Genomic DNA, 21,181 nt, shown 5'->3' with positions numbered 1-21,181 from the left:
CTTTCTTTTCTTCTGTACTGGGGAGCAAACCCAGGGCTTCACACAATCCAGGCAAGTGCTGTATCACCAAACATTCCCAGCCCAGAAATTAATTCTTCATAAACATTTTACACCATTCTTATCTAAAATATGCTTTGTTTGCCTAAGATTGATTAAAAGGATAAAAAGTATTTATTTATGTATAGATAAGTTTAGCCAAGAGCCATAGTGCACACCTATAATCCCAGACACATGGGAGAATCACCAGTTTGAGGTAAGCGTTAGCAACTTAGCAAGACTATTTAAAAATAAATAAATAAATAAGAAGTAAAAAGGAGCTGGGAATGTAGCTTAATGGTAAAGTATCCCTCAGTTCAAGCCCTAGTACCACATCCAAAATTTAAAAAAATTAATTATATATATATATATATATACACACACACACACATGCACGTTTTATTACATACATATAAAATTTATGCATGTATATGTACTTTGTACAGATACATATGCATTCATAAAACAAACTTTATGACATACATGATCTAAAAAATAAAAAAAAATCAAGGACCACAGATATAATTCAGTAGTTTAGCACTTGCCTAGCCCTTGTGAGGCCCTGGTGTAATCTTCAGCACTATAAAAATAAAATAATAAAAAGAAATTCAAGAAAAGCTTTTTGCCAGTCCTATGTTCCCCTGAGCAGAAGAGACACCACAGCCAGCTAAATTCTTTCATTGAAAGTCTCTCCAATGTCTAATAAATTAACAAACAAGGCTTCAGGCCATAGAAGTTTGCTTCCCGTATTCTCACATCCCTGATGCCCAGCACATATGTAAGTTCAGTGGACTACAGAGGGGCAGGTGAGGATCAGCTAAACACCAAACCAAAAGACTGAAGGAGCCCACAAGTTCTTATCTGTGGCAGCACATTATAGGACCTGGAGACTGCTCTCTAGTACCCAGAGGTAGGTAACTCTCCAGATGACTCAAAGTTGAGTTTCACTCACATGGACGCCACATTAAATAGTTAACAGTCTCAGGATTGCTTCAATTAGAAGGCAGAACATGAACATACAAGAATTATAAAAAGCATATGAAAACATTAGCAATTGCCAATGTTTGCCATTCACGCCGTCAACAATTCTGAGAACAACTCAGCTGAGTTTCAGGTCACTACACTCAGTTTCATAAGCATTTGTCTCCCTGACTTTGTTTTTTTACTTTTTAAATCCTAGGGGGGAGGGAGTGATAATCTTCTATAAGTTTTAGAATGCCTTATTTTCTAAAAATGGCAGGAAGGAAAAGGCAATCTCCTGTTAGTTTTAACTTTTAATGTATGGAAGTATTGGGGAAAGGCCTCACAGATAACGGTTTAAAAAAATTGTTTTTTCAGTTTTTTCATGTGCAGCATTTTTGTTGGTTCTACCAGTCAGGCTGATTTTAAGACAATACACACTATCCTAAGTTCAACTAAGCCGCTTAGAAATTATCACAAGATTTATACTAGTTTAACACAATTGCAAGCCATTGTTTTTTGATTTGGACACATGAAGAATGGGTCACATACATGTCTAGAAACTATTTTATTTTAAATATAATTTTGGGTGGACTTTCACAGTGCACACACACCAAACACTTTAACTTCTACTTCTGAGTTATAGCCAACTCCCAGTACCTTTAGCAAAGACAAGTTCAACACATAAGAAAAGAAATTCTTCTTCTTTTTTTTTTTTTTAAGAAACAGGCAAGTAAATATGAATACTTCACAGAAGCAGGGGTATGCCAGGGTTGGTAAAGCTTCCACATGTGAGTGTGTTCTCTCCAGCAGTAGATGGGTGGCTCCCAACTGTGGGGGGTTTACTGAACATCCAACAGCAAGAATGGTGAAGGAACTAAGTTTCCACACACGCATCTAATGACATTTCTCAAACACAGTCCAAATTCATGATATAGAGATTCACACACATATGTACGCACATATGTAAACTATATATGTATGCATACATATGCTTTATAGTTGATCCATGCCATGGTCTGAATGTTTGTGGCCCCCTAAAACTCCTGTGTTGAAACCTAAAACCCAATGTGATGGCAGTAGAAGGTAGGATCTTTGAGACGTAATTACATCATGAGGGTGAAATTTCATATTGTGAGGGTGGTGCTAATTAATACTCTTATAAAAGAGGCCCCATTGAGCTGGCATGCCCCTCTACCATGTGAGGACAGAGTAAGAAGAGACCACATACAAACGAAGAAGCCCTCATCAAACATAAAGTATTCCAGTGCCTTGTTCATAGGCTTACCAGTCTCCAGAGGAGTGAGAAATGAATTTCCATTCTTTATAAGCTATCCAGCCTCAGATATTTTGTTACAGCAGCCCAAATAGACTAAGACTGTATATATGTTCAGTAAGTTAACAAACCAGTATTCGTGCCATAGAAGTTTGCTTCCTGTATCCTCACATCCCTCACACCCTCCCACCTTACTGTGCCTTCTAATGTTTCTTTTATAGAAAACTGTTAGGACTCCACACCTTACTCTATGTGTCCCTGGTCACTATTCCTTTTCTTTTTACCCTTCACTGTGGCTAGAACCCAAAACTGAGCCAGATCGCCTCAGAATTCTGGCCCTGCCACTTGCTACCTGTAAGCCCTTAGGCACTAACGTAATGTGCCTCTTTCCTTCATCTGTAAAATTTAGATTAAAAAAAAAAAATTGAACCTGCTTCACAGAGTTATTAAAATAAACGAGTTAATATGTGAAGCACTCAGAAAAGAAGCCGATATAAACACCCTTACAGAATAAGTCATTACTATTATTGATGTTTTCACAACCACAACCCTGACTTTCATAACAGTAATTTTCTTCCTTTAAAAAAAAAAAAAAAAAAAAAAAAAGTTCTGAGCTTTACCACAAAAAAAAAAAAAAAAAAAAAAAAAAAAAAACTGGCTATTCTGACTTGTCTCTGAATTCCCCTCTTTTCTTTTCTTACTCTGAAAGACATAACAATGCATGTGAGAGTACAGTGCTGAATCAGCTCTGATATGTGTCAAAACTTCTTTCCCTCAATAATGAATAATAAATTACCTGGCAATATTCACAATGGACTGCAGTCTAGCACTGCCCCACAGCAGAACCGAAAACAATGGTAAAAAGAGATCCCTTAACCAGTGGAGTTTATTGGCAGAATAAAAGGAAATCGTCAGATTAATAACCAGCATGTTGATTCCCATTCACATCCCCAGCATCAGCTAAGGAACAGACAGCTGAAAGCAAGTCACCCCCAAACAGCCAAGCATGACTTTAAAATACATTAGTATTCATCATCTACATGGACCTACAGGAGCCTCCACCAAAAACACTAAGGAGACATTTAAACTACTATAAAATGTAAAAATGAAAACCAAAGTGTCACACCTGGAATTCATCCCAGTCTTTCAAACATATAAAATTGACACAGTGATGGCTTGACATTTAGAAAAAGACAAGCCGGCACAGTAGAGCAAGCATGACATGTTAAAGGCCATTCAATATCTAATATTAATCACTGAGGGGTCATATTTCCTCAGAACAGTCTCTCTAGTTTGCCATCTAAATAAAACACCAAACCAGGAAAGGCCACATACTTTTTAAAGGTGCCTAATATAAAGGTTTTATGTAAAAAGAACGTAATTTGCCCACAGACCTTATTTTTCCCATCTTTAGTCAAAAGAGAGGAAATCATTCTTGGGGTACTATGGCTACTTGGGATGGCCTGGGAGTGACCTGGGAGCAAGAAGTCTGCAGCCAAGAACATTGAGACAGCTCATAATCTACATACAGTTTCCAAAAAGGAACCACAGATAGTACCTAAAAGCATGACATAATGTTCCTCCTTGCACATTCATTCCAAGGTCCACACTCTGTTCTAAGCCCTCTCTATTTAGGGAGGGTCAACTGGAAAAGCCTTGTTCCCAGCTGAGCCCATTACCAGGTATTTTTCTCAAGCTTCTCTTCTCCCAGGATGCTTGGGTATCCACTATGTTCTCCACACCCCTGGGTCTATCCACTAGGAAATGATGATCACACTTTGACAGCAGGACTTCCGTCACCCTTTCCAGTTCTGAGTCCCAGCCCTGAGCAGAATGTCTGAGACGAGGTGTACACCCAATGAGAGTGCTAAAGTGTAAAAGAATGTGTCCTCTTCCATGGAGCCTTTTAGGATTTAAGGCTTCTGGGATTTAAAAGCAGTGTATAAGGCTGGTGGTGTAGCTCAGTGAAGGACACACAAGGCTCTGAGCTGAATCCCCAGCACCTAAATAAATAAGTAGAAACATAAAAGCAGAATGTGTTCCTACTCTGCACCACCAACATTCTGGAGTGTCCAGATAAGGAACACCCACCTCCTCTTATGGATGGCTAATGTGTGGGTTCACAGCACATGTTTCATTATGGCTGCACCCATGGGCAAGAACAAGACTCTGTAGCCTTGAGGAAGTTAGTTTCTCATACTTTGTTTCTTTCCCCTGCAAAAGGAGGCTATGAATACCAGCTTCCTAATATCGGAATGCTATAGCCCAGGACACGGGACAAAAATGAACACTCTGATCCCTGTGCCTCTTCCCCTTGTATAATAGGAATAAAAGTCATAATAACTTAAGATCTTTTAACTAAAGCTGTGGGTAACAGAGACAGATCAGATCACCTCACTATTTTTTTTTAAGTTCATTTTAGGATCACCTCCCTTTTAAATGTACAAGGATGCTTTTCCCTTCCACTCAGTACTTCCTTCTTCCCCTTCGCTGGAGACCTAAGAGCTGACCTGACCAGAAAAAGGTAAGTTCCCAAAGAAGGTCTCCCCACTACCCTGGACCTGGCCCAGGACTGAAAAAGCAAGAAGTGCACACACAGAATGAATGCTGATGAAACCACGTCTTTGCCGTTCCCCAATGTTAACCTTCCAAGCCAAAATGCTTTAAAAAAAAAAATTATTTTGTTTTTTACTACTCATTTTGAGCCTGGAAATTCAATATTTGGAAAGAGGGATACAGTGTTACCTCCGTGATAAGTGACTATTTTATCAAACTTTGGGGGACTGTAATACTTGGATACATTGTGTGTAAATTAACATTTCTATGGTCACACATTCAAACTAACCCAGACAAATAGGCTTGGAAACCACCAGCCAACTTCATTCTGAGTAACCATTAAGTTTTAATCAGATGTGGTTCAATTTCTGGAACAGCGAGCATTAAGAGGGGCTCACTGCAAAAAAAAAAAAAAAAAAAAAAAAAAAAGGGCAAAAAGGAGAAGGGGCAGGAGGAGGAGGCGGAGGAGGAGGCGGAGAGGAGGCGGAGGCAGAGAACAAAAGAACCACCCTCCAGCCAATAGGTGGACTGGACTCTTGACTCAGAATCCTTCTGCCCCTTTGCAGCTGTTGTCTCCTGCAGTTGGCACGAAGCACTGCCAGTCTGGGACTGGCTTCCAGGGAGGACAGCATTGTTTTATTGGCTACTTAGGCTGTGCACACACCATTAATGGACTTTTTATCTCTCCATTTTCCTGTCAGTACAGAACCAGCCAGTCTGACTCTGTTATTATCATTAAGAAAGCTTTTTTTTTTTTTTTTCCCTCTTCCCCCACACACTCTTTAATCCAAACAACATCTGGGAACTTCAGCCTCTATCATGTAAAAGGGAAACAGATTTAGATGGAAAAGGGGGAACAGTACAGTCCCGGCCACACATGACAACTACCAAATTCCAACCAGCAAACTTCTCTTGAGTCACCCAGAACCTCCAAAATGCTGTTCACTTCAGAAGTCCAAGGTACTTTAACCACGGTGTGCCCTTAAACCACCAAGAGGCCCTTGCCGTCTTGACATAGCTTTCTTTCCCCAAAAACAGAACCACAAAACTTTTTCCTACACAGGAAGTCCCGTTGTGAAATAAAAGCTAAGAATAATATTTAGAAGAATATTTTTAAGGGATTCTTTTCTCAGGAAGGAGGAAAAAATGAAACACCCTTGATGAGACATTTGTAGGATGTCACTAGCGTATCAACCAAAAAGGAAAACCTGGCGCCATTAAACCCAGAAAACATGTCCTCCTATAACAGACAGCTGTCTCTCCTCTATAGCTGAAGTGTGCTTTTTGCCTAGATCATGCTTCATGAGTCATGAAATCAATACAGGAAAGAGTACAGGGCCAGCCACACTGCAGTCAGAGAGACAGCAGCTCCAAGCCACACAGGTCCTCTGCCCCTTCCTCACCCTTGCACATGCTACATCTGGTTCACAGGCACACATGTCTCTACTCCATGCACGAACGAGCTTCATGGGGTTCTCAGTGTTGGGGCTTTTGGCATTAATTCTAGGTAGATAGAACCTAAAAATTATAAATGCCAAAAGACAGGTTCCAAGCATTCCATTGTGCCCCTCTCCACACTTCTCTTGAGTTTTCCACAATGTTCCAATGACAACTATATGTAGTGTAGAAAGGATTTATTTCCCCTAAAATGCTCATCATCCAGGAGAAAACACATCAGAACTGAATATTTGAGTCAGCAAAGGTTAACAAGTTGTGTGTGTGTGTGTGTGTGTGTATCCTGTTGTGGTTGTTGTTGTTCCATTCAGCAAAAATGCAGAAAATCACTCACTGTCTGAGCCACCAGCTCCTGCTCACTGGAAGCTGTGCCTCAGAGCCCCTTGCAGTCTGTTGTTAATGACAGTCTCAGTAACCTGATCCTCTCACAGTGGGAGACTTGAGTAAGCACTGGCCTCTCTCTGGTCTCGCCTTTCCATTGTCCCACCCTGCAGGGCCAGCTGTTTCTGACAGCCAAATTGCTGCGTGCTAAGCAATGAATGCTATCAGAGAAGGAATTTTCATTTTTATAATGCATAGGCCTCCATGGACAAATTATACAGCTTATGGTGCTGGCTGCAGGATGCTGCTCCAGGCTTGAAGTGCTGCCAAAACGCAGCCTGTCCTCCCCTCTTCCCAGCCCCAAGGCTGACAAGACAGTCACCCAAAATGAATCTGAATGGCCAGTGAAATGGAACACGTGTTTTCGGAGACAGACAAAACATATATAGAGAATAGCCATTCCATTCTGCTACTATCCTTGATGTAATAGTATACAGTGCAAGCTGATTGAGCTAATGCCATACCATAGAGCAACCTAGCATGGCATCCATTAAGATCTACTATAATCTGATACCCTGCAATGAACATCCCAGGGGCATCAGTAAAATCACTGGTTCCTTGTTTCTGGGGATGCCAGAAAACAAACCTAGAACTTACTACTTCTTGAAAAACAGCAAAATCAAGGAGGTCCAAGAACTGTGTTCCTTTGTGATAATGAAGGGCCCAACATTGTATGGAACCCTTGGCCTCACCAGTCCCTCTACCTGCTGCTGCTTTCCAGTAATGATCCCTGAATCCGGTCTGGGATACACACCTTCTTTTCTAAATCCAAGCTAATGTGAGGGAGGAGGGACTAAAACCAATCGGCACACTGTATTTGATTGTGGGGTGTGTGTGGTCTAAGCCTGTGCAATGAGAGTGACTCTTGGGATTTTGTAAGAATTACTAGAAGTTTGATTTTTTTTTTCCATTAGACTTGAATGTAAGGGAATACACCACAGCAATTTCGATACCATAAAGGGAGAGCCTTCTTGAGAATAAAGTTGACAAAGGAAGAATACTAACAGGGTCCCAGGGACACTGCTTGAGCCAGTGTCAACCCAGATCTGGAGCCTATTCTACCTGGACTCCCCAGAAAGGCTGCCATTCAATGTTCCACTCACCAAGGCTAGCTCAGGTTGAGTTTTCAGCCACTTTACAAATGCAAACAAAAATAAATAAATAAACCCTCCCTTTACCCTAAAAGCACCCAAGGGTCAACACAAATATACACTTTATACCTTACCAGATAAACAACAGAAAGTTTTTGCACTTTTTCTGATTTCCTATGAGAACTTACTCTTTCATCTTTTCCTTTCAGTCCTTATACCTTCGAGTGAGCTAAGGTGTGCAAACCCTCACCTGATTTTGGTCCCTTCTCTAAAGCAGTCTAGATGTCTGACCTGAATTCAAGGAGAGAGAAAAAAGATACATTCATGATCTGCCTTTTCTTTTAGGGTTATAAATCTTCACTTGACACAGCCCATGTGGCATAAAGAAAGTAGACTCCAGTTAGTGAGTGGTCCATCCACCCCACGTCAATGAAGCTGGCTTGGGGAAAGGCCAGCAAACCAAGGCAAGCTGTGAACAGAGCAGGGGAGGGAGACACCTGCTCTTCATGGGTGCTCAGGTCAGCCAAAGCACAAGCACCTGCAGGCTGTGAACCGCCAAGGCTATCACGTGCCGCGTCATGCAGCCATCCACTTTATCATTAACTAATGTCTGGCCACTGAGGGCAGGGTCCAGTTCAAGAACACAGGGAACTTTCAGGCAGGAGGCGTATCCAGAACCAGGGTGGGCTCGCAGCCACTCACCACAGACTATAAATACCCTCCTGGCTTTGGTCCCAGCAGCAACCACAATCTCTGTTCCCCTGTTGGTAACAGAACTGCAGCCTTCCCCCTGGGACCATCAGTACAACCAACTGGGCATGGTGAGAACTATGAAGTGCATAGATGCTTACACAGCGCCCTGGTGAGCCTGGCTTCTCAAACCCCTCTTGCCCATCCTTTGCTTCTGATCCCCAAAGATCAAAAAGAGAATATGTTAAAGTTGAAAAGGATGTAAGTAACATCTCAGTTGGTGGCTGAGAAAAAAACTACAACACACAGGTTCTAAATTACCACAGAAAGGGAAGGAGGGGAAAGAAGGCCAACTCACTCTTGACCCCCTCTCCTTGAAGACACAGAAATCTCAATCCTTTATTTACACTTTTATTTAAAGTCATAAGGAGATTGACGGGATGGGATAGGTGGGAGGAACCTGCCCTGACTTCTTTTTGGAAGTAAAGAGAAGTATTAGAAGGCCACCAAGACCGCTTAGACAGCAAAATCATGTAACTAAATAGCCATATATATATCAAGCTTCCTCTTGGGGACAATAAAATAGACCTCAATTCTAAGGACTGCATTAGACATAATAGTTGGGCTCACCCAACCCCTGAACCCAAAGATCACTCTGCCTTAGGGGGAGTCATTCTAGGGAAATATCCCTGTTATAACTGCTGTTTAAACAGAACGTCCAATCACCCACCACTGAAGAAGGCACTGGAGAATATCCTTTGTATCATCTCATTACCAATTCCTGGCACAGTACTGGCATACAGTAGGTGCTTCAAAAGGTAGATAGATCTCTCTTCCAACCAACTTCCTGACCCTTAACAAAAGCCAAGTTAGAAATAAACTACATGGAGTACAGAGTACAGAGGGTGTTTTAACCCCATCCAGTTCACTGTCTTTCCTATCCACCTCTATTCATGTCCTCAACCAAGATGTACTGAGCACCTACAGCAGGGAGTTTTACATACTGGTGGTCTAAAAGCAATGTGACTAAGTTCCTACTCTCATAAAATTTACCAGGACAAAACTTCACACGGAAGTTCTTTTATACACCTAACCATGTCTCCTGCTGAAAGGCACACATCTGAGAGGCACTCTCCATGAAAGAACACATGTCCCTACATAAAGAATTCTTCAATTTATGAATCAATGAACTCTGCAAACTCCTTAATATTCAGTCCCAACATTGATTTTCAAGGTCAGACAATGTCACATTTTTGACCCTATTCTTCCCTAAAAACACAAAAATCACGTGATTTCTCAAAGGTGCTTAGGAAATGTTCTAAGGCTCATCTGAAAGGTAGTATATGAATTCAAGGTTTTCTAGTACAAAGCACAATGTATTTAATCACATATCTACCATAGAAGCTGTGATTACAGAATAAACCTTTCAGAGTCTAAAGTCACAATTAATCCTAAAGATGTGAATTCAATGCTAATTAAACTATACTCTTAAATTCTATCCTCCCCTTGAGTTTGGAGGTAGAAGCCTTGAACTAATAGAAAGTGTAGCTTTACAGAGCTAGCATGATAAATGCTTCAGATGACTAAAAATTTCGGTTCGTGTGCTGTTATTCATGTTTTTTTTCTGTCTTTCCCTACAAACTAACCAAATATACACCACATAGCTAGAGTGTTACAATAGTCATGCCTGACTTATATACTGTGTTACCCAACAAGTCTTACTGCAGGTGATTTGAAACATTCCTAAAGTATTGCTCCTGCCTCAATTTTCCTTGTAAAATAAACAGCAGCAGCCACAGCCAATATTTTGAATATTTAGCCAGGTAGCAAACACTGCTTTGCTAGTGATTTATATACATATTCCAACATACATCATGATACAACAGGAATTATAATCTCTAGTTTACACTTGATAAAACTGAAGCTCAGAGAGGTAACTTACTAACAAAGCTGGGAAGTATAGAATGTATTTCAAATCCACACCAGCCAGGCACTTTAGGCCACTCTTATCTATTATGTTACGAGTTTCTGTGTTCTTTTCCAGCCATGATCTCAGGGGAGCTGATTAACAGGCACCTTATCAAAGCTATAGGTACTATCAATGTAAGTCCTGGTTACATTATAAGGGCCAGTTACATCATATCCATGGACAGTAAATTCCAAATGAAGGTAGCCTCCGAATACCAGCTTGAAAATACCAAAAAAGGCTGAAAAATCAGTTACCTTCCAATGTTTGCTTCAAAAAACAACAGAGCACCCCTTAGACGTTTATAGGGTCAGACTGCTAGCATCCATCCAAACTAAGGCTGAGATAAAAGAAAAAGAAAAAAAAAAAACTATTATCAGATAACCTTGAAATTAAACCAAATAAAGAAGAGAATAACTGGGCAACAGCCAAAGGCCTGTGCTCATCGGTCAGCTTTAAAGAGCAGCTGTGCTTACAGTGCAGGGGAAGGAGAGCAAGTCTGGCAGAGGACACCAGGAATCTCTCCTCCCAGGAAGCAAACTGCTCTCCTCCTCCCCCCACCCACCCTCTACACTTGGATGAGGAAAATTGAGCCTAAGTGTCTACAAGAGTCTTCTGAGTTTATGAAATGCACCGGAAAGGATTCCAGTGAAGATTAAGACTTCCAAGAGACCAGGAAAGACGAATTCCCAAGTCACAGCGACAGATCTGCCAATAGGCCTGCAAGCTTCGCCTGGCAGATCTCCAAAACCATTGTCCCCACTAAGTTGCTCAGCTTTTCTCTGCTTAGCCACTCTACCGTCAGCTCTGCTCCCTCCCAACGACTACTTAAGGTTCCAGAGAAACAAAAAAGCAGTGAACAGCTCCTGCCAAAAAGTAAAAGACCAGAAATTAAAAAAAAAAAAAAAATACAATAAGAAAAATCATCCATTATCTTTCAAACTAAAGTAATTCCCCAGCATCCACAAGGGATTGGTTTCAGGACCCTCTGTTAACACCTAAATCTATGGATATTCAAGTCCCTTACACAAAATGATGGAAATTTGCATATAACCTATTCACATCCTACCATATAATCTTCACTTACTTAAAATACCTAATCCAGTAACAATTCTGTGTAAATAGTTTTTATACTATTTCTGTCTCCAAACAAAAAAAAATGAAAAGGATGGACCCCGTGGTAAAGTGCCCAGGGTTCAATCCCCAGTTCCAAAACAAAACAAACAAAAAAGTTAACTGATAAGTCTTAAACCACATGACTAAGTACTCTGCCAGGATCTGAGGGTTTGGAGACAAAGTTTTTTTTTGTTTTTTTTTGTTTGTTTGTTTGTTTTCCTTTGGTACTGGGGATTAAATCCAGAGCGGAGGTTCTACCACTGGTAGAACACTGAGCTACATCTTCAGCCCTTTATATTTTCTGAGATAGAGTCTCACCATGTTACCCATGCTAGCTTCAAATTCGCCACCATCCTGCCTCAGCCTCCCAAATCGCAATGTGATAACACTGGAAAGTGAGTATGTCACAAGGACTTCATCCTCAGGGAAAGGATTAATGCTTACAAAAGATGTTCCAGGGAGCTCCCTTGCCATGTGAGGACAAGCAAGAAGGTGCCATCTGTGAAGCGGAGAGCAAGCCCTCACCAGACACCAAATCTGCAGGCACCCTGGTCTTGGATTAAAACTACAGAACTGGAAGCAATAGATTTCTATTGTTCAAAAATTATCAAGCCTAAGCCATTTTGTTATAATAGCCCAAATGGACTCATAGACGAGCCAAAGAGGCAAATTATCCAAAAATAGGTTAGAGATGATGGGGTGCAAATAAATTGTGTAGGCATGTCATGTCAAGAAGCCAAATAAACAAACTGCGGCTGATGGTTAGGGTGATACTTTATTTGGAAGAAAAAAAAAAAAAAAGGTCTCTGCCAATTACGTTAACTAAGTTAAGGAACTTGAGAAGAGATCATCCTGGATTATCCAGGTGGACATTAAATCCAATGATGACTGTCCTTATAATAGATGCACGGAGAAACACACAGAGAAGGCCATGAAAAGAAAGAGGCAGAGATTGGAGTTCTGCTATCACAAACCAAGAAATTCCTGCAGACACCAGAAGCTGCATGGGACACTGCAGAGTTCTCTACTCTGGACCTCAGAGCATGACCCTGCTGGCACCCTGATGTCACACTTCAGGCCTCCACAATTGTGAGAGAATACGTTTCTGTTGTTTTAAATCACCATGTTTGTGAAAATTCCTTACGGCAACCCTAGAAAACTAACACAGATGGCAAGGAAAGTGTTGGTGGGGAAGCAGGGAGGCGAGGGTCCTGCAGACAGGAGGAAGAAACAGCAAGAAAAGGGAGACAAGCTGGTCACAGAACGAACCATGAGGAACGGCTGCTATGTCAGATTACAGATGAGCTAAAAGTGAAATGTAGCTATTTTCTGCTCCCCTAAACCTTTGCACTTGTCTTGACCATTTGAAGATCAGGAAGTTGATAAATCCTGAGGCCTGCTGCAGAGAGACGGTGGCTCAGATAGGACAGTCGCCAGGAATGGCGGAGCGTCAGAATGGAGTGGGTGTTGGGGCTGCTTTCTTGGACGCTGAGCAGAGCCCGGTGGCCCTTAGGCCTCTCTGAGCAGGGAGCTGCCCGGTGGCCCTTTGGCCTCTCTGAGCAGGGAGCTGCTCGGCGGCCCCGGATCATGGAAGAGAAAGCGCTAGAGGTTTATGATTTGATTCGAACTATCCGGGATCCAGAAAAGCCCAATACTTTAGAAGAACTGGAAGTGGTAACAGAGAGTTGCGTGAAGGTTCAGAAGATAAATGAAGAAGACTATCTGGTTATTATCAGGTTCACGCCAACAGTACCTCATTGCTCTTTGGCAACTCTTATTGATGAGGAATTGGAAACTCAGAGAGTTCAAATCACTTGCTCGGAATCCAATAGACAAGAAATGGTGAAGGGCTATGCTTAAGAGTAAAACTTCAGCGGTGTTTGCCATTTAAGCACAAGTTGGAAATCTACATTTCTGAAGGAACTCACTCAACAGAAGAAGATATCAACAAGCAGATAAATGACAAAGAGCGAGTGGCAGCTGCGATGGAGAACCCCAACTTACGGGAAATTGTGGAACAGTGTGTCCTTGAACCTGACTAATAGCTGTTGTAATTACTGAAATGTAATTATTTGATAGATTTGTTTAAACTCTTTGTAAACTGTAAAAGACTCATGTTTAATACATAAATGATTTGTACCTCAAAGCATTTTTAAAAGGATTATTTCCAAGCAAGTTATAGTTATAAAGTAGGACCTAATTTGTCAGTGAATAACATTCTCAGGATTTATAACACTTAAGTGATCAGACAGAAAAATATTTTCTAGTTATTATGGTGTAAGATGAGTTACTATTTTTCTGATGCCCATTCTGATACAACTACTTTTCATGTCAAGTCTCTATTGTGCCCAAATGTGTTTGATTTAAATCATTACTGTAAAATAAATAAAACAGATGATTCTTAAAAAAAAAAAAAAAAAAAAGTGAAATGTACTTGGGGTTAAAGAGCAACTTGAATGTCAATGTCAATGTAGGCCCTATTAATTTGATTAGCTAATGTGGACTCACCAGAGATATTTAAGCAAGGAAATAAAATGTACAACACACAGTTGCTGGGACATTAATATTAAAAAGGAAAATGAATTAGAAGCAAATACCTGATAGACCTTCCCTCTGTGAAGATCCTTGAAAAACTAAAACAAATTAGTGTATCCTAATCTGTGACTGCTACTTTATGTGTCAAAGGGACTGTGCAGATGTAATTAAGGATTTTGAGATAAGTTTGAGGTGAGCTGATTATCTGGGTGGGCCCTAAACATAATCACAAGAATCCTTTCAAGAGGGAGAGAGAACCAGGTGCCATGGCACCTGCCCATAATCCCAGCAATTCAGAAGACTAACGCAGGAGGGTCATAAATTTGAGGCTGACTTGGGCGACTTAGTTAGATCTTGTCTAAAATAAGAAATAAAAAAGGTCTGTGGATGTAACTCAGTGACAGAGCACCCTGGGTTCAATCCCCAGCATGTGGGCAGTGGAGGGGTACTAGGTGTGGAGAGATAGTGGGAGATTTAACTTCAGAGAGGAGAAGGTGATATGATAAGATGATTTAGGCAATGTGCTTTAAAGATGAAGGAACCACAAGCCAAACGAAGTGGATTCTCCACTGAGAATCTCCAAAACTATAAGAGAATAAATTGTGTTTGTTATAAGAAACAAAATCCATGATGATCTGAAGTGGCAATAGCAAACTAAGATTTATGTTTCCCCCTCTAAAATTCTGATAAATTTATCTTCCCTGAATTTTTCCTGAAAGCATTTCTCCTTGCTTCTCCCCATGGTCTCAACCAAGAGGGATCCATTTAATTTTTCCAGAGCTCATATCTGACCTTCTATCTCCCTGTCTTAACATTTCCTGACTCAGCTACTTCAGACCTTTGTAACTTTCAAAGCTAAACATTATTATAGTAGGCTCCTCTTATCCAACAGGGATACAGTCCAAGACTGCCCCCTGACTGGTGGATGCTTAAAAGGAAAGATAGTACTAACCCCATATATACATTCCCCCCCTCCATTTGCATGCTATAACAAAGTTTAATTAATAAATTAGGCACAGTACGAGATGAACAACAATTAAAATACAACAATTATAACAATATACTATAATATAATTGCCATCATGACCACTCCTGCTCTTTGGAGCCATTATCAAATAGAATAAGGGTTAGTGAGATACCACAACAACTGATCTGATAACTGAGGTGGTTACTCACCAACAGGCAGGTGGCATATATAACACAGATACTCTGCACAAAAGGATGATTCACATTCCAGGCAGGAAGGCACAAGATCTTATTATGTTACTCAGAATAATGTGCAACTTAAAAGCTATGAATTGTTTATTTCTGGAAATTTCCGTGTAATGTGTTTGGGCTTAGGTTGCCTACCAGTAACTGGCAGAATACTGTACTATATGTCATATAAGGCAGTCAGAGAGAATCTACTAATTCATTCATACAACCACCTTATTCAAGAAAGGATTTAAGAATAAGCTGTTTCCCTGTGAGGTAATGAAAAGGGTTTTTATATCTTCATGTGTGATGATACTTACATAGATAAAGACAGATGTAAAAATTCACTGAGCTATAAACTCAGGATTTGGGTACTTTACCGCATATGTGCTATATCTAAATAAAATAAACAAACAAAAAAAAAAGAATAAGATAATTCCACCTTCTTTCTTTCTTGAGAGCAGAGGAATAGGTTTAAAGTTTCCAAAGGAAAAGAGAAAAGCAACATATGTCACACTGGGAAACTGATTCATCATTTTTAAAACACTAGATGGATAAAGAAAAGAATAAGCACAAAAAAAAAACATATGTGTATGGTCCCCAGAAAGGATCTGTAGACAGAGATGGCGTCTGAACTAGGGAGGTGGCAGTGAGTGGAGAGAGAAAGCAGCTGACACAGAGAGGGACTTAGACACCAACAAGTGTAGGAGACATGGCGAACAGTAGGCTGTGATTGTTTAAAACATGGTCTAAGCTGTGGCGCTCTTTCTGTTAAGTGACAGGAACTGTGTCCCATTCTCCAGAATCCAGGATCTATGACAGCTTGACCCATAGAATATGATGGAAGTGACAGTCACACTTTCTAGCACCAGATCTTGGGAAATTTGTAGCTTCTACTTCCTGTCTCTTGAGACACTTGTCCTTGGAACTCAACCGCCATATTCTGAGGAAGCTCAAAATAGCCCAGACTGTGAGACCACATGTAGGTGTTTCAGCTGACAGCACCAGCTGAGCTCCCAACCCTCAGGCAGCAGGCAGGCAGCATTAACCACAAGATGTGACTGAAGGGGCCTTCAGATGAGTCCAGCCCCAGCCTCCAAATATTCCCAGCTGAGGCCCCAGATACTGTTGAACAGAGACAAGCTATCCCTGCTGTGTATATTCCAAATTTCTGACTCACCAAACTGTAAGCATAATAAAATGGTTGTCATTTTATGCCACTGTACTTGGGGTGGTTTATTATAAAACAATGGGATGACTAGAAGTAGAAATCTAGTTGGGCTATTGTCAAGAGTATAAGATACCCATGAAGAAGAGTCTGAAAGAAGATGCCACTTATCTTAAAAGTCAACAGCAGCAGTTTAAATGTTCTTTTCTATATAATGGTGAGCAGCTGATGGGCTAATCCAGGGGATTATATGATTGGATTAGGAAGATTATATTAGTAACAATGTGTAGTGGGGATTCTAGCAAGCACAAATACTTGATATAGATTACAGCATTATACTAGCAATAATGTATATGGGAGGATTCCAGAAAGCTCAAGGAAACACTTAATATAGATAAAATAATCCTTAAGTTTGGCTCTCATAATTATACCCATATTACAAGTAAAACACCAGACAGGAAAAGACAGTCTAGAACATCGAACCCTGTGGCAAACACTACTGGCTCCACTTTCAATGTCCTGTTTCCAACCAGTGTCTTCTCATACTCTACGCCTAAGCCGGCCAATCACCCTCTCTCACCTAGACCAGTGCTTATCCAACTAAACTTACAGTCCTTAACATTCCAATATTGTTTTTTTTTTTTAAACACCCTATTCAGTGAGTTAAATCCACCTGTCACATGTTCAGTTGTGGCAATGTCAAACTGCCATAATAATCTCTAAACACTTAATCTCAATTTCTGTACCCATCCATTATAGATGAAGACAAATAGTTCTCAACACAAGCCCTATGGACTACAGTTTCCAAATTTCCTACAGATATCAGCATTTAGAATTTGGGAACAAGAAATCATAATTCCTAACATCATAAAATACTTTAAAAATACTTTCAGTACTCTTTACTCACTATTTTATCTTTTTTAAACATTGTTTGCTAAATAAGAAATACTACATTTGGTAGTACTCACAAAAATTGTAGCTCATGGAAAATATTCAAATATTGGAAAATGGCTCCAAACACAATCGTATAGTATTCAAATAACCCAGAAAGGAGAATAACAATACAGAGAATCACATGTCAAAACTGCAAATTTAAAGACTTATTTTGATTCCCAAACTCATTATTTCTTGGCACACTTCTCATATAATTTTATATCTAAAAAAACACTATTCACATAAATTTACTAATATTTACTTTATTTGCAAGAATGATTCATTGCTAACAGAGGACGGGGCACAGACATAACCGTATAACCTGACAATGGCCATGAGCAGGTCTAACTGGTTAAATTGTGACCACTTTTCTCCTTCATGCGCTTCTCTCAATTCCCGGAATAGTCGACCTTAACCTTCTTCTCCATGTGTCAGCGTTTCCTGGTCTGGCTTTCAACTTGAAGCCGGTAGTTTCATTAGAGCCAGTCACATGTCGGCGTTGATTGTGGCTAGTGTGTAGTTTATGGAACAATGAAAATATAGAATCTTAAAGGATGGAGATTGAAAGAAAGAAAAAGCAATCTCAGAAAATTTCAAAATTTTGAGAAAAAGGAAGTCAGCCTTTACCATTTGAAAGAATCTAATGATCACTAGAAGCTTCAGAAGAATTAAAATGAATGAAAATTGTCTACAGACTATATAGAAATGGAGCAAAATCCCAGGCAAGATTTGGGAATGGATTTTAAACAGTTAAAACATGATGATCCCAGCTACTCTCAAAATAGTTTATGTTACATATTTTATGTGTGTGTGTGTGTTTTTAATGGGCTCAGTGGTAGAATGTTTGCTATTATGCTTAAGGTTCAGGATTCACTCCCTAATACTGCAAAAAATAATAAGAATTTTTAAAAAGTGGTAATCTCTGGGAAGCCCCAAAATAAGAGAAAGTCCTATAAGATTAACCAAGTTTCCTTTTTCAATAAGATTCCTAAGCTGAACTGGAGAGCATTGTGATAAGTAAAATAAGCCAGACTCAGAAAGTCAAGGATTACATGTTTTCTCTCCTATGTGGATACTAAAGGAGGACTGGGGGGTGGGGGGCAAGAATCTCCTAAAATTAGGGGGAGAACGCTAATGTATTGGCAGGGGTGGGGGTTAGGGAAATGAAATGGAACAAATTGTTATGTGTGGGTACAAACATGTCACCATGAATTCCACCATTATGTATAATATACCAATAAAAAATTAATTAAAAAAAAAAAAAGATTCCAAAGAAACATACACATCTAGATTTTGGTAACCCATTTGACAAATTCTCTCATTAAATATTCATGGTCAACACAGACCAAAGATTAAAGAGGTATGTCTGTTAAGTTCCTACATAAAGGGTACTGTTTAAAAGAACTCATCTCTGCTGGGCATGGGGGTGCATGCCTGTAATCCCAGAAACTCGGGAGGCTGAAGCAGGAGGATCACAAGTTCCAGGCCAGCCTCAACAATTTAGGAGGTCCTAAGCAGCTTAACGAGACCCTGTTTCAAAATAAAAGTAAAAAAAAAAAAAAAAAGGCTGGGGATATGGCTAAGGGTTAAGCGTCCCTGGGGAGGGAAGGAGGGAAAGAGGGAAGGAGGAAAGGAGGAAAGGAGGGAAGGAAAGAAGGAAGGAAGGAAGGAAGGAAGCAAGCAGGGGGAAGAAGGGAGGAAGGGAAGAAAAGATCTCATCTCTTCCCTAAAATGAAGAAAATAAAATGAAGGAGGAGGAGGAGGAGGAGGAGACGACTACCACGACAACAATGACATTGTCCTCATGGTCATCTACTGCTATCAGCAGGATCTGACATACTGAAAAGTAAGGTAAATGTAAGGCCCTCCATGTAGTAAAGGGAATGAACATAAGGCAGTGAGGGGTCAGGAACCCAGCAGCATAAAGGCAGCTCAATACTCAATAGGCAGGACAACATGGCTCTCTGAAATACAAAATACAGCAGTTTGGGGCATACAAACCAAGCATGGAAGTTTAAAAAACAAAACCAAAAAAGTACAGAAACCTAACCAGAAATATTGTAATTAGTTCTAGACACCAATTTTTAAAAGATTTAATCAAACCAGAATGTGAATGGCAAAGTGGGCAGCAGTATGGCTGGTGATGATCACTTGGAAGCACTGGAAATATTCTTCTTCAAAAAGAGAATATCAGAGTGCTAGACAGGTGGCTCTGTGGTACAGCACTCACCCAGCATGTGTGAGGCCCTGGGTCTGATCCTTAGAACCCTTCCCCACAAAAGAAAAAAGAATATTAGGGATCAATATAACAGGTCTCATCACTGAGAACAGTAAGACACTCACTCTATTCTGTGTCGCTAAAAAAGAGAAGACACATGATGACCAAATGATAAACAGAAGCTTACTTGTAAAAAAGAAAATAAACTACTGATAGTCAAGAGCTGACCAAAGGCAGAGTGAGCTCACAGATACTGCATCGCTCAACTTTGTGGGAATTCAATAAAGGCTGGAGGTTCACCCAGCACAGTGCAAAACAAGTGCAGGCCTGGGGGAGGAACTGAACAACTCCACCCACTACAAGGAGGCCAGAGGCCACTGGGTAGTCACCATACCCCAGAAGCTTGCCAGCTTCTTGTCCCAAATCGGGATTTGGAAGGCACTTCAGAAACATTTGATGAATGGGCACAAAATAAGAAGATTATTGAGAGAGAAAGATAAATGTTGTTCTGAAGATTCAGAATGAGGAGGCCTCAGGAGTGACTATGGACTGACCTCTGCAATGCTTCCCCAGGAAGTAGCTTGATAAAGGTGTAGGGTGTAGGGTTCAAACCATTGTTTAATAGTAGGGAAAACTTAAGCCTATTTCTAAACTTAAGGGGAAAAAAAAAAGCCAATACAGAGAACAAATTAGAAGGAATTCACAGGAAAAAGACATATGCCCTTTATTCATGGGTGAATATGTTCTAAAACCTCCAGGAATATCTGAACCCACAGATAGTACCAAATCATGTTTTGTTTGTTTTCCCTATAAGTTTAGGGTTTCTGATGCAACATTTGACTCTAAGAATTTTTTTTCTTTTCTTTTCTTTTTTTTTTTTTGCAGTTCTGGGGATTGAACCTAGCGGCATTCTACCACTGAGCTATACTCCAGTCTTCAGTCCTTTTATCTCATTTTATTTTGAGGCCGGAGCTCCCTAAGTTGCTGACGCTGGCCTTGAACTTGCAATGCTCCTGCATCAGCCTCCTGAATAGCTGGGATTATAACTGTTCACCATGGCACCTGGCCTGCTTTCTCCATTTTAGGTTTTCCTGTAAACTCAGGGAGCCATCATAAAACACAATAGACTAGGTGACTTCGACAACAGAAATTTCTTTTCTCACAGTCCTGGATGCTAGAAGTCTGCAACCAGGGTGCCAGTGTGTTAAGGTGCTGATGAAGGCTCTCTTCCTGACCTGCAGAAGGCAGACTCCTGCTGTGTGCCCACATGCTAGAGGAGACAGCAGGCCTCCTACTGTCTATTATAAAGACACTAGCCCAACAAGAAGGCCCAACCTGCATGACCTCATCTAAACCTAATTAATTCCCAAAGGCCCAACCTTCAAATACCATCACATTGAGGGTTAGGGCTTCAACATATGAACTGAGGGAGAGAGAGAGAATTTTGTTGATAGCATATAAGTACAGGTAAAATTTTAAAAGATAATCCACAAAACTGACACCAGTGATTAATAAATCCAAATCTAATCAGACTCATTTCCTAACTAATATTCCCCAACAGCCAGGAGAATTTGAGAATAAAACCTATATCATTCAGGCCACAATA

The 21,181-nt window shown here is 40.4% G+C and overlaps 2 protein-coding genes across 4 annotated transcripts in view; one reads left to right on the top strand and one right to left on the bottom strand.

The window, feature by feature from the left end:
• Acvr1 (activin A receptor type 1) overlaps nucleotides 1-21,181 on the bottom strand; it is a 130,644-nt gene that overhangs the window by 89,945 nt on the left and 19,518 nt on the right. The window contains exon 1 of one of the 3 annotated variants that reach the window (XM_046426882.1): nucleotides 10,669-10,751. The exons of the other annotated variants lie outside the window; for them this stretch is intronic. The gene's annotated coding sequence lies outside the window, so the exon portion shown is untranslated. Of the gene's footprint in view, nucleotides 1-10,668; nucleotides 10,752-21,181 lie in introns of those variants that run through there. 3 annotated transcript variants of the gene reach the window in all.
• LOC124080825 (cytosolic iron-sulfur assembly component 2A) lies at nucleotides 12,856-13,936 on the top strand. The gene is made up of 2 exons (XM_058573504.1): nucleotides 12,856-13,305; nucleotides 13,374-13,936. The coding sequence occupies exons 1-2, from the start codon at nucleotides 12,983-12,985 to the stop codon at nucleotides 13,567-13,569; spliced, it is 519 nt and encodes a 172-aa protein (XP_058429487.1). The 5' UTR covers nucleotides 12,856-12,982; the 3' UTR covers nucleotides 13,570-13,936.

The sequence above is a fragment of the Marmota monax genome, unplaced genomic scaffold (genome assembly GCF_021218885.2).
Source record: "Marmota monax isolate L192 unplaced genomic scaffold, Marmota_monax_Labrador192_F-V1.1 WCK01_AAM20220418_F8-fsc00048, whole genome shotgun sequence".
Taxonomy (NCBI): Eukaryota; Metazoa; Chordata; class Mammalia; order Rodentia; family Sciuridae; genus Marmota; species Marmota monax.
Note: the sequence above shows the minus strand (reverse complement) of the source record. Positions and strands in the feature narration are given on the sequence as shown.

What these genes read in the sequence shown, in the direction of transcription:
- LOC124080825 (XM_058573504.1), top strand. Translation starts at nt 12,983, where the DNA reads ATGGAGTGGGTGTTGGGGCTGCTTTCTTGGACGCTGAGCAGAGCCCGG. An exon ending in TGCTCTTTGGCAACTCTTAT is followed by an intron (nt 13,306 to 13,373) that starts TGATGAGGAATT and finishes AAGAAATGGTGA; the next exon opens with AGGGCTATGCTTAAGAGTAA.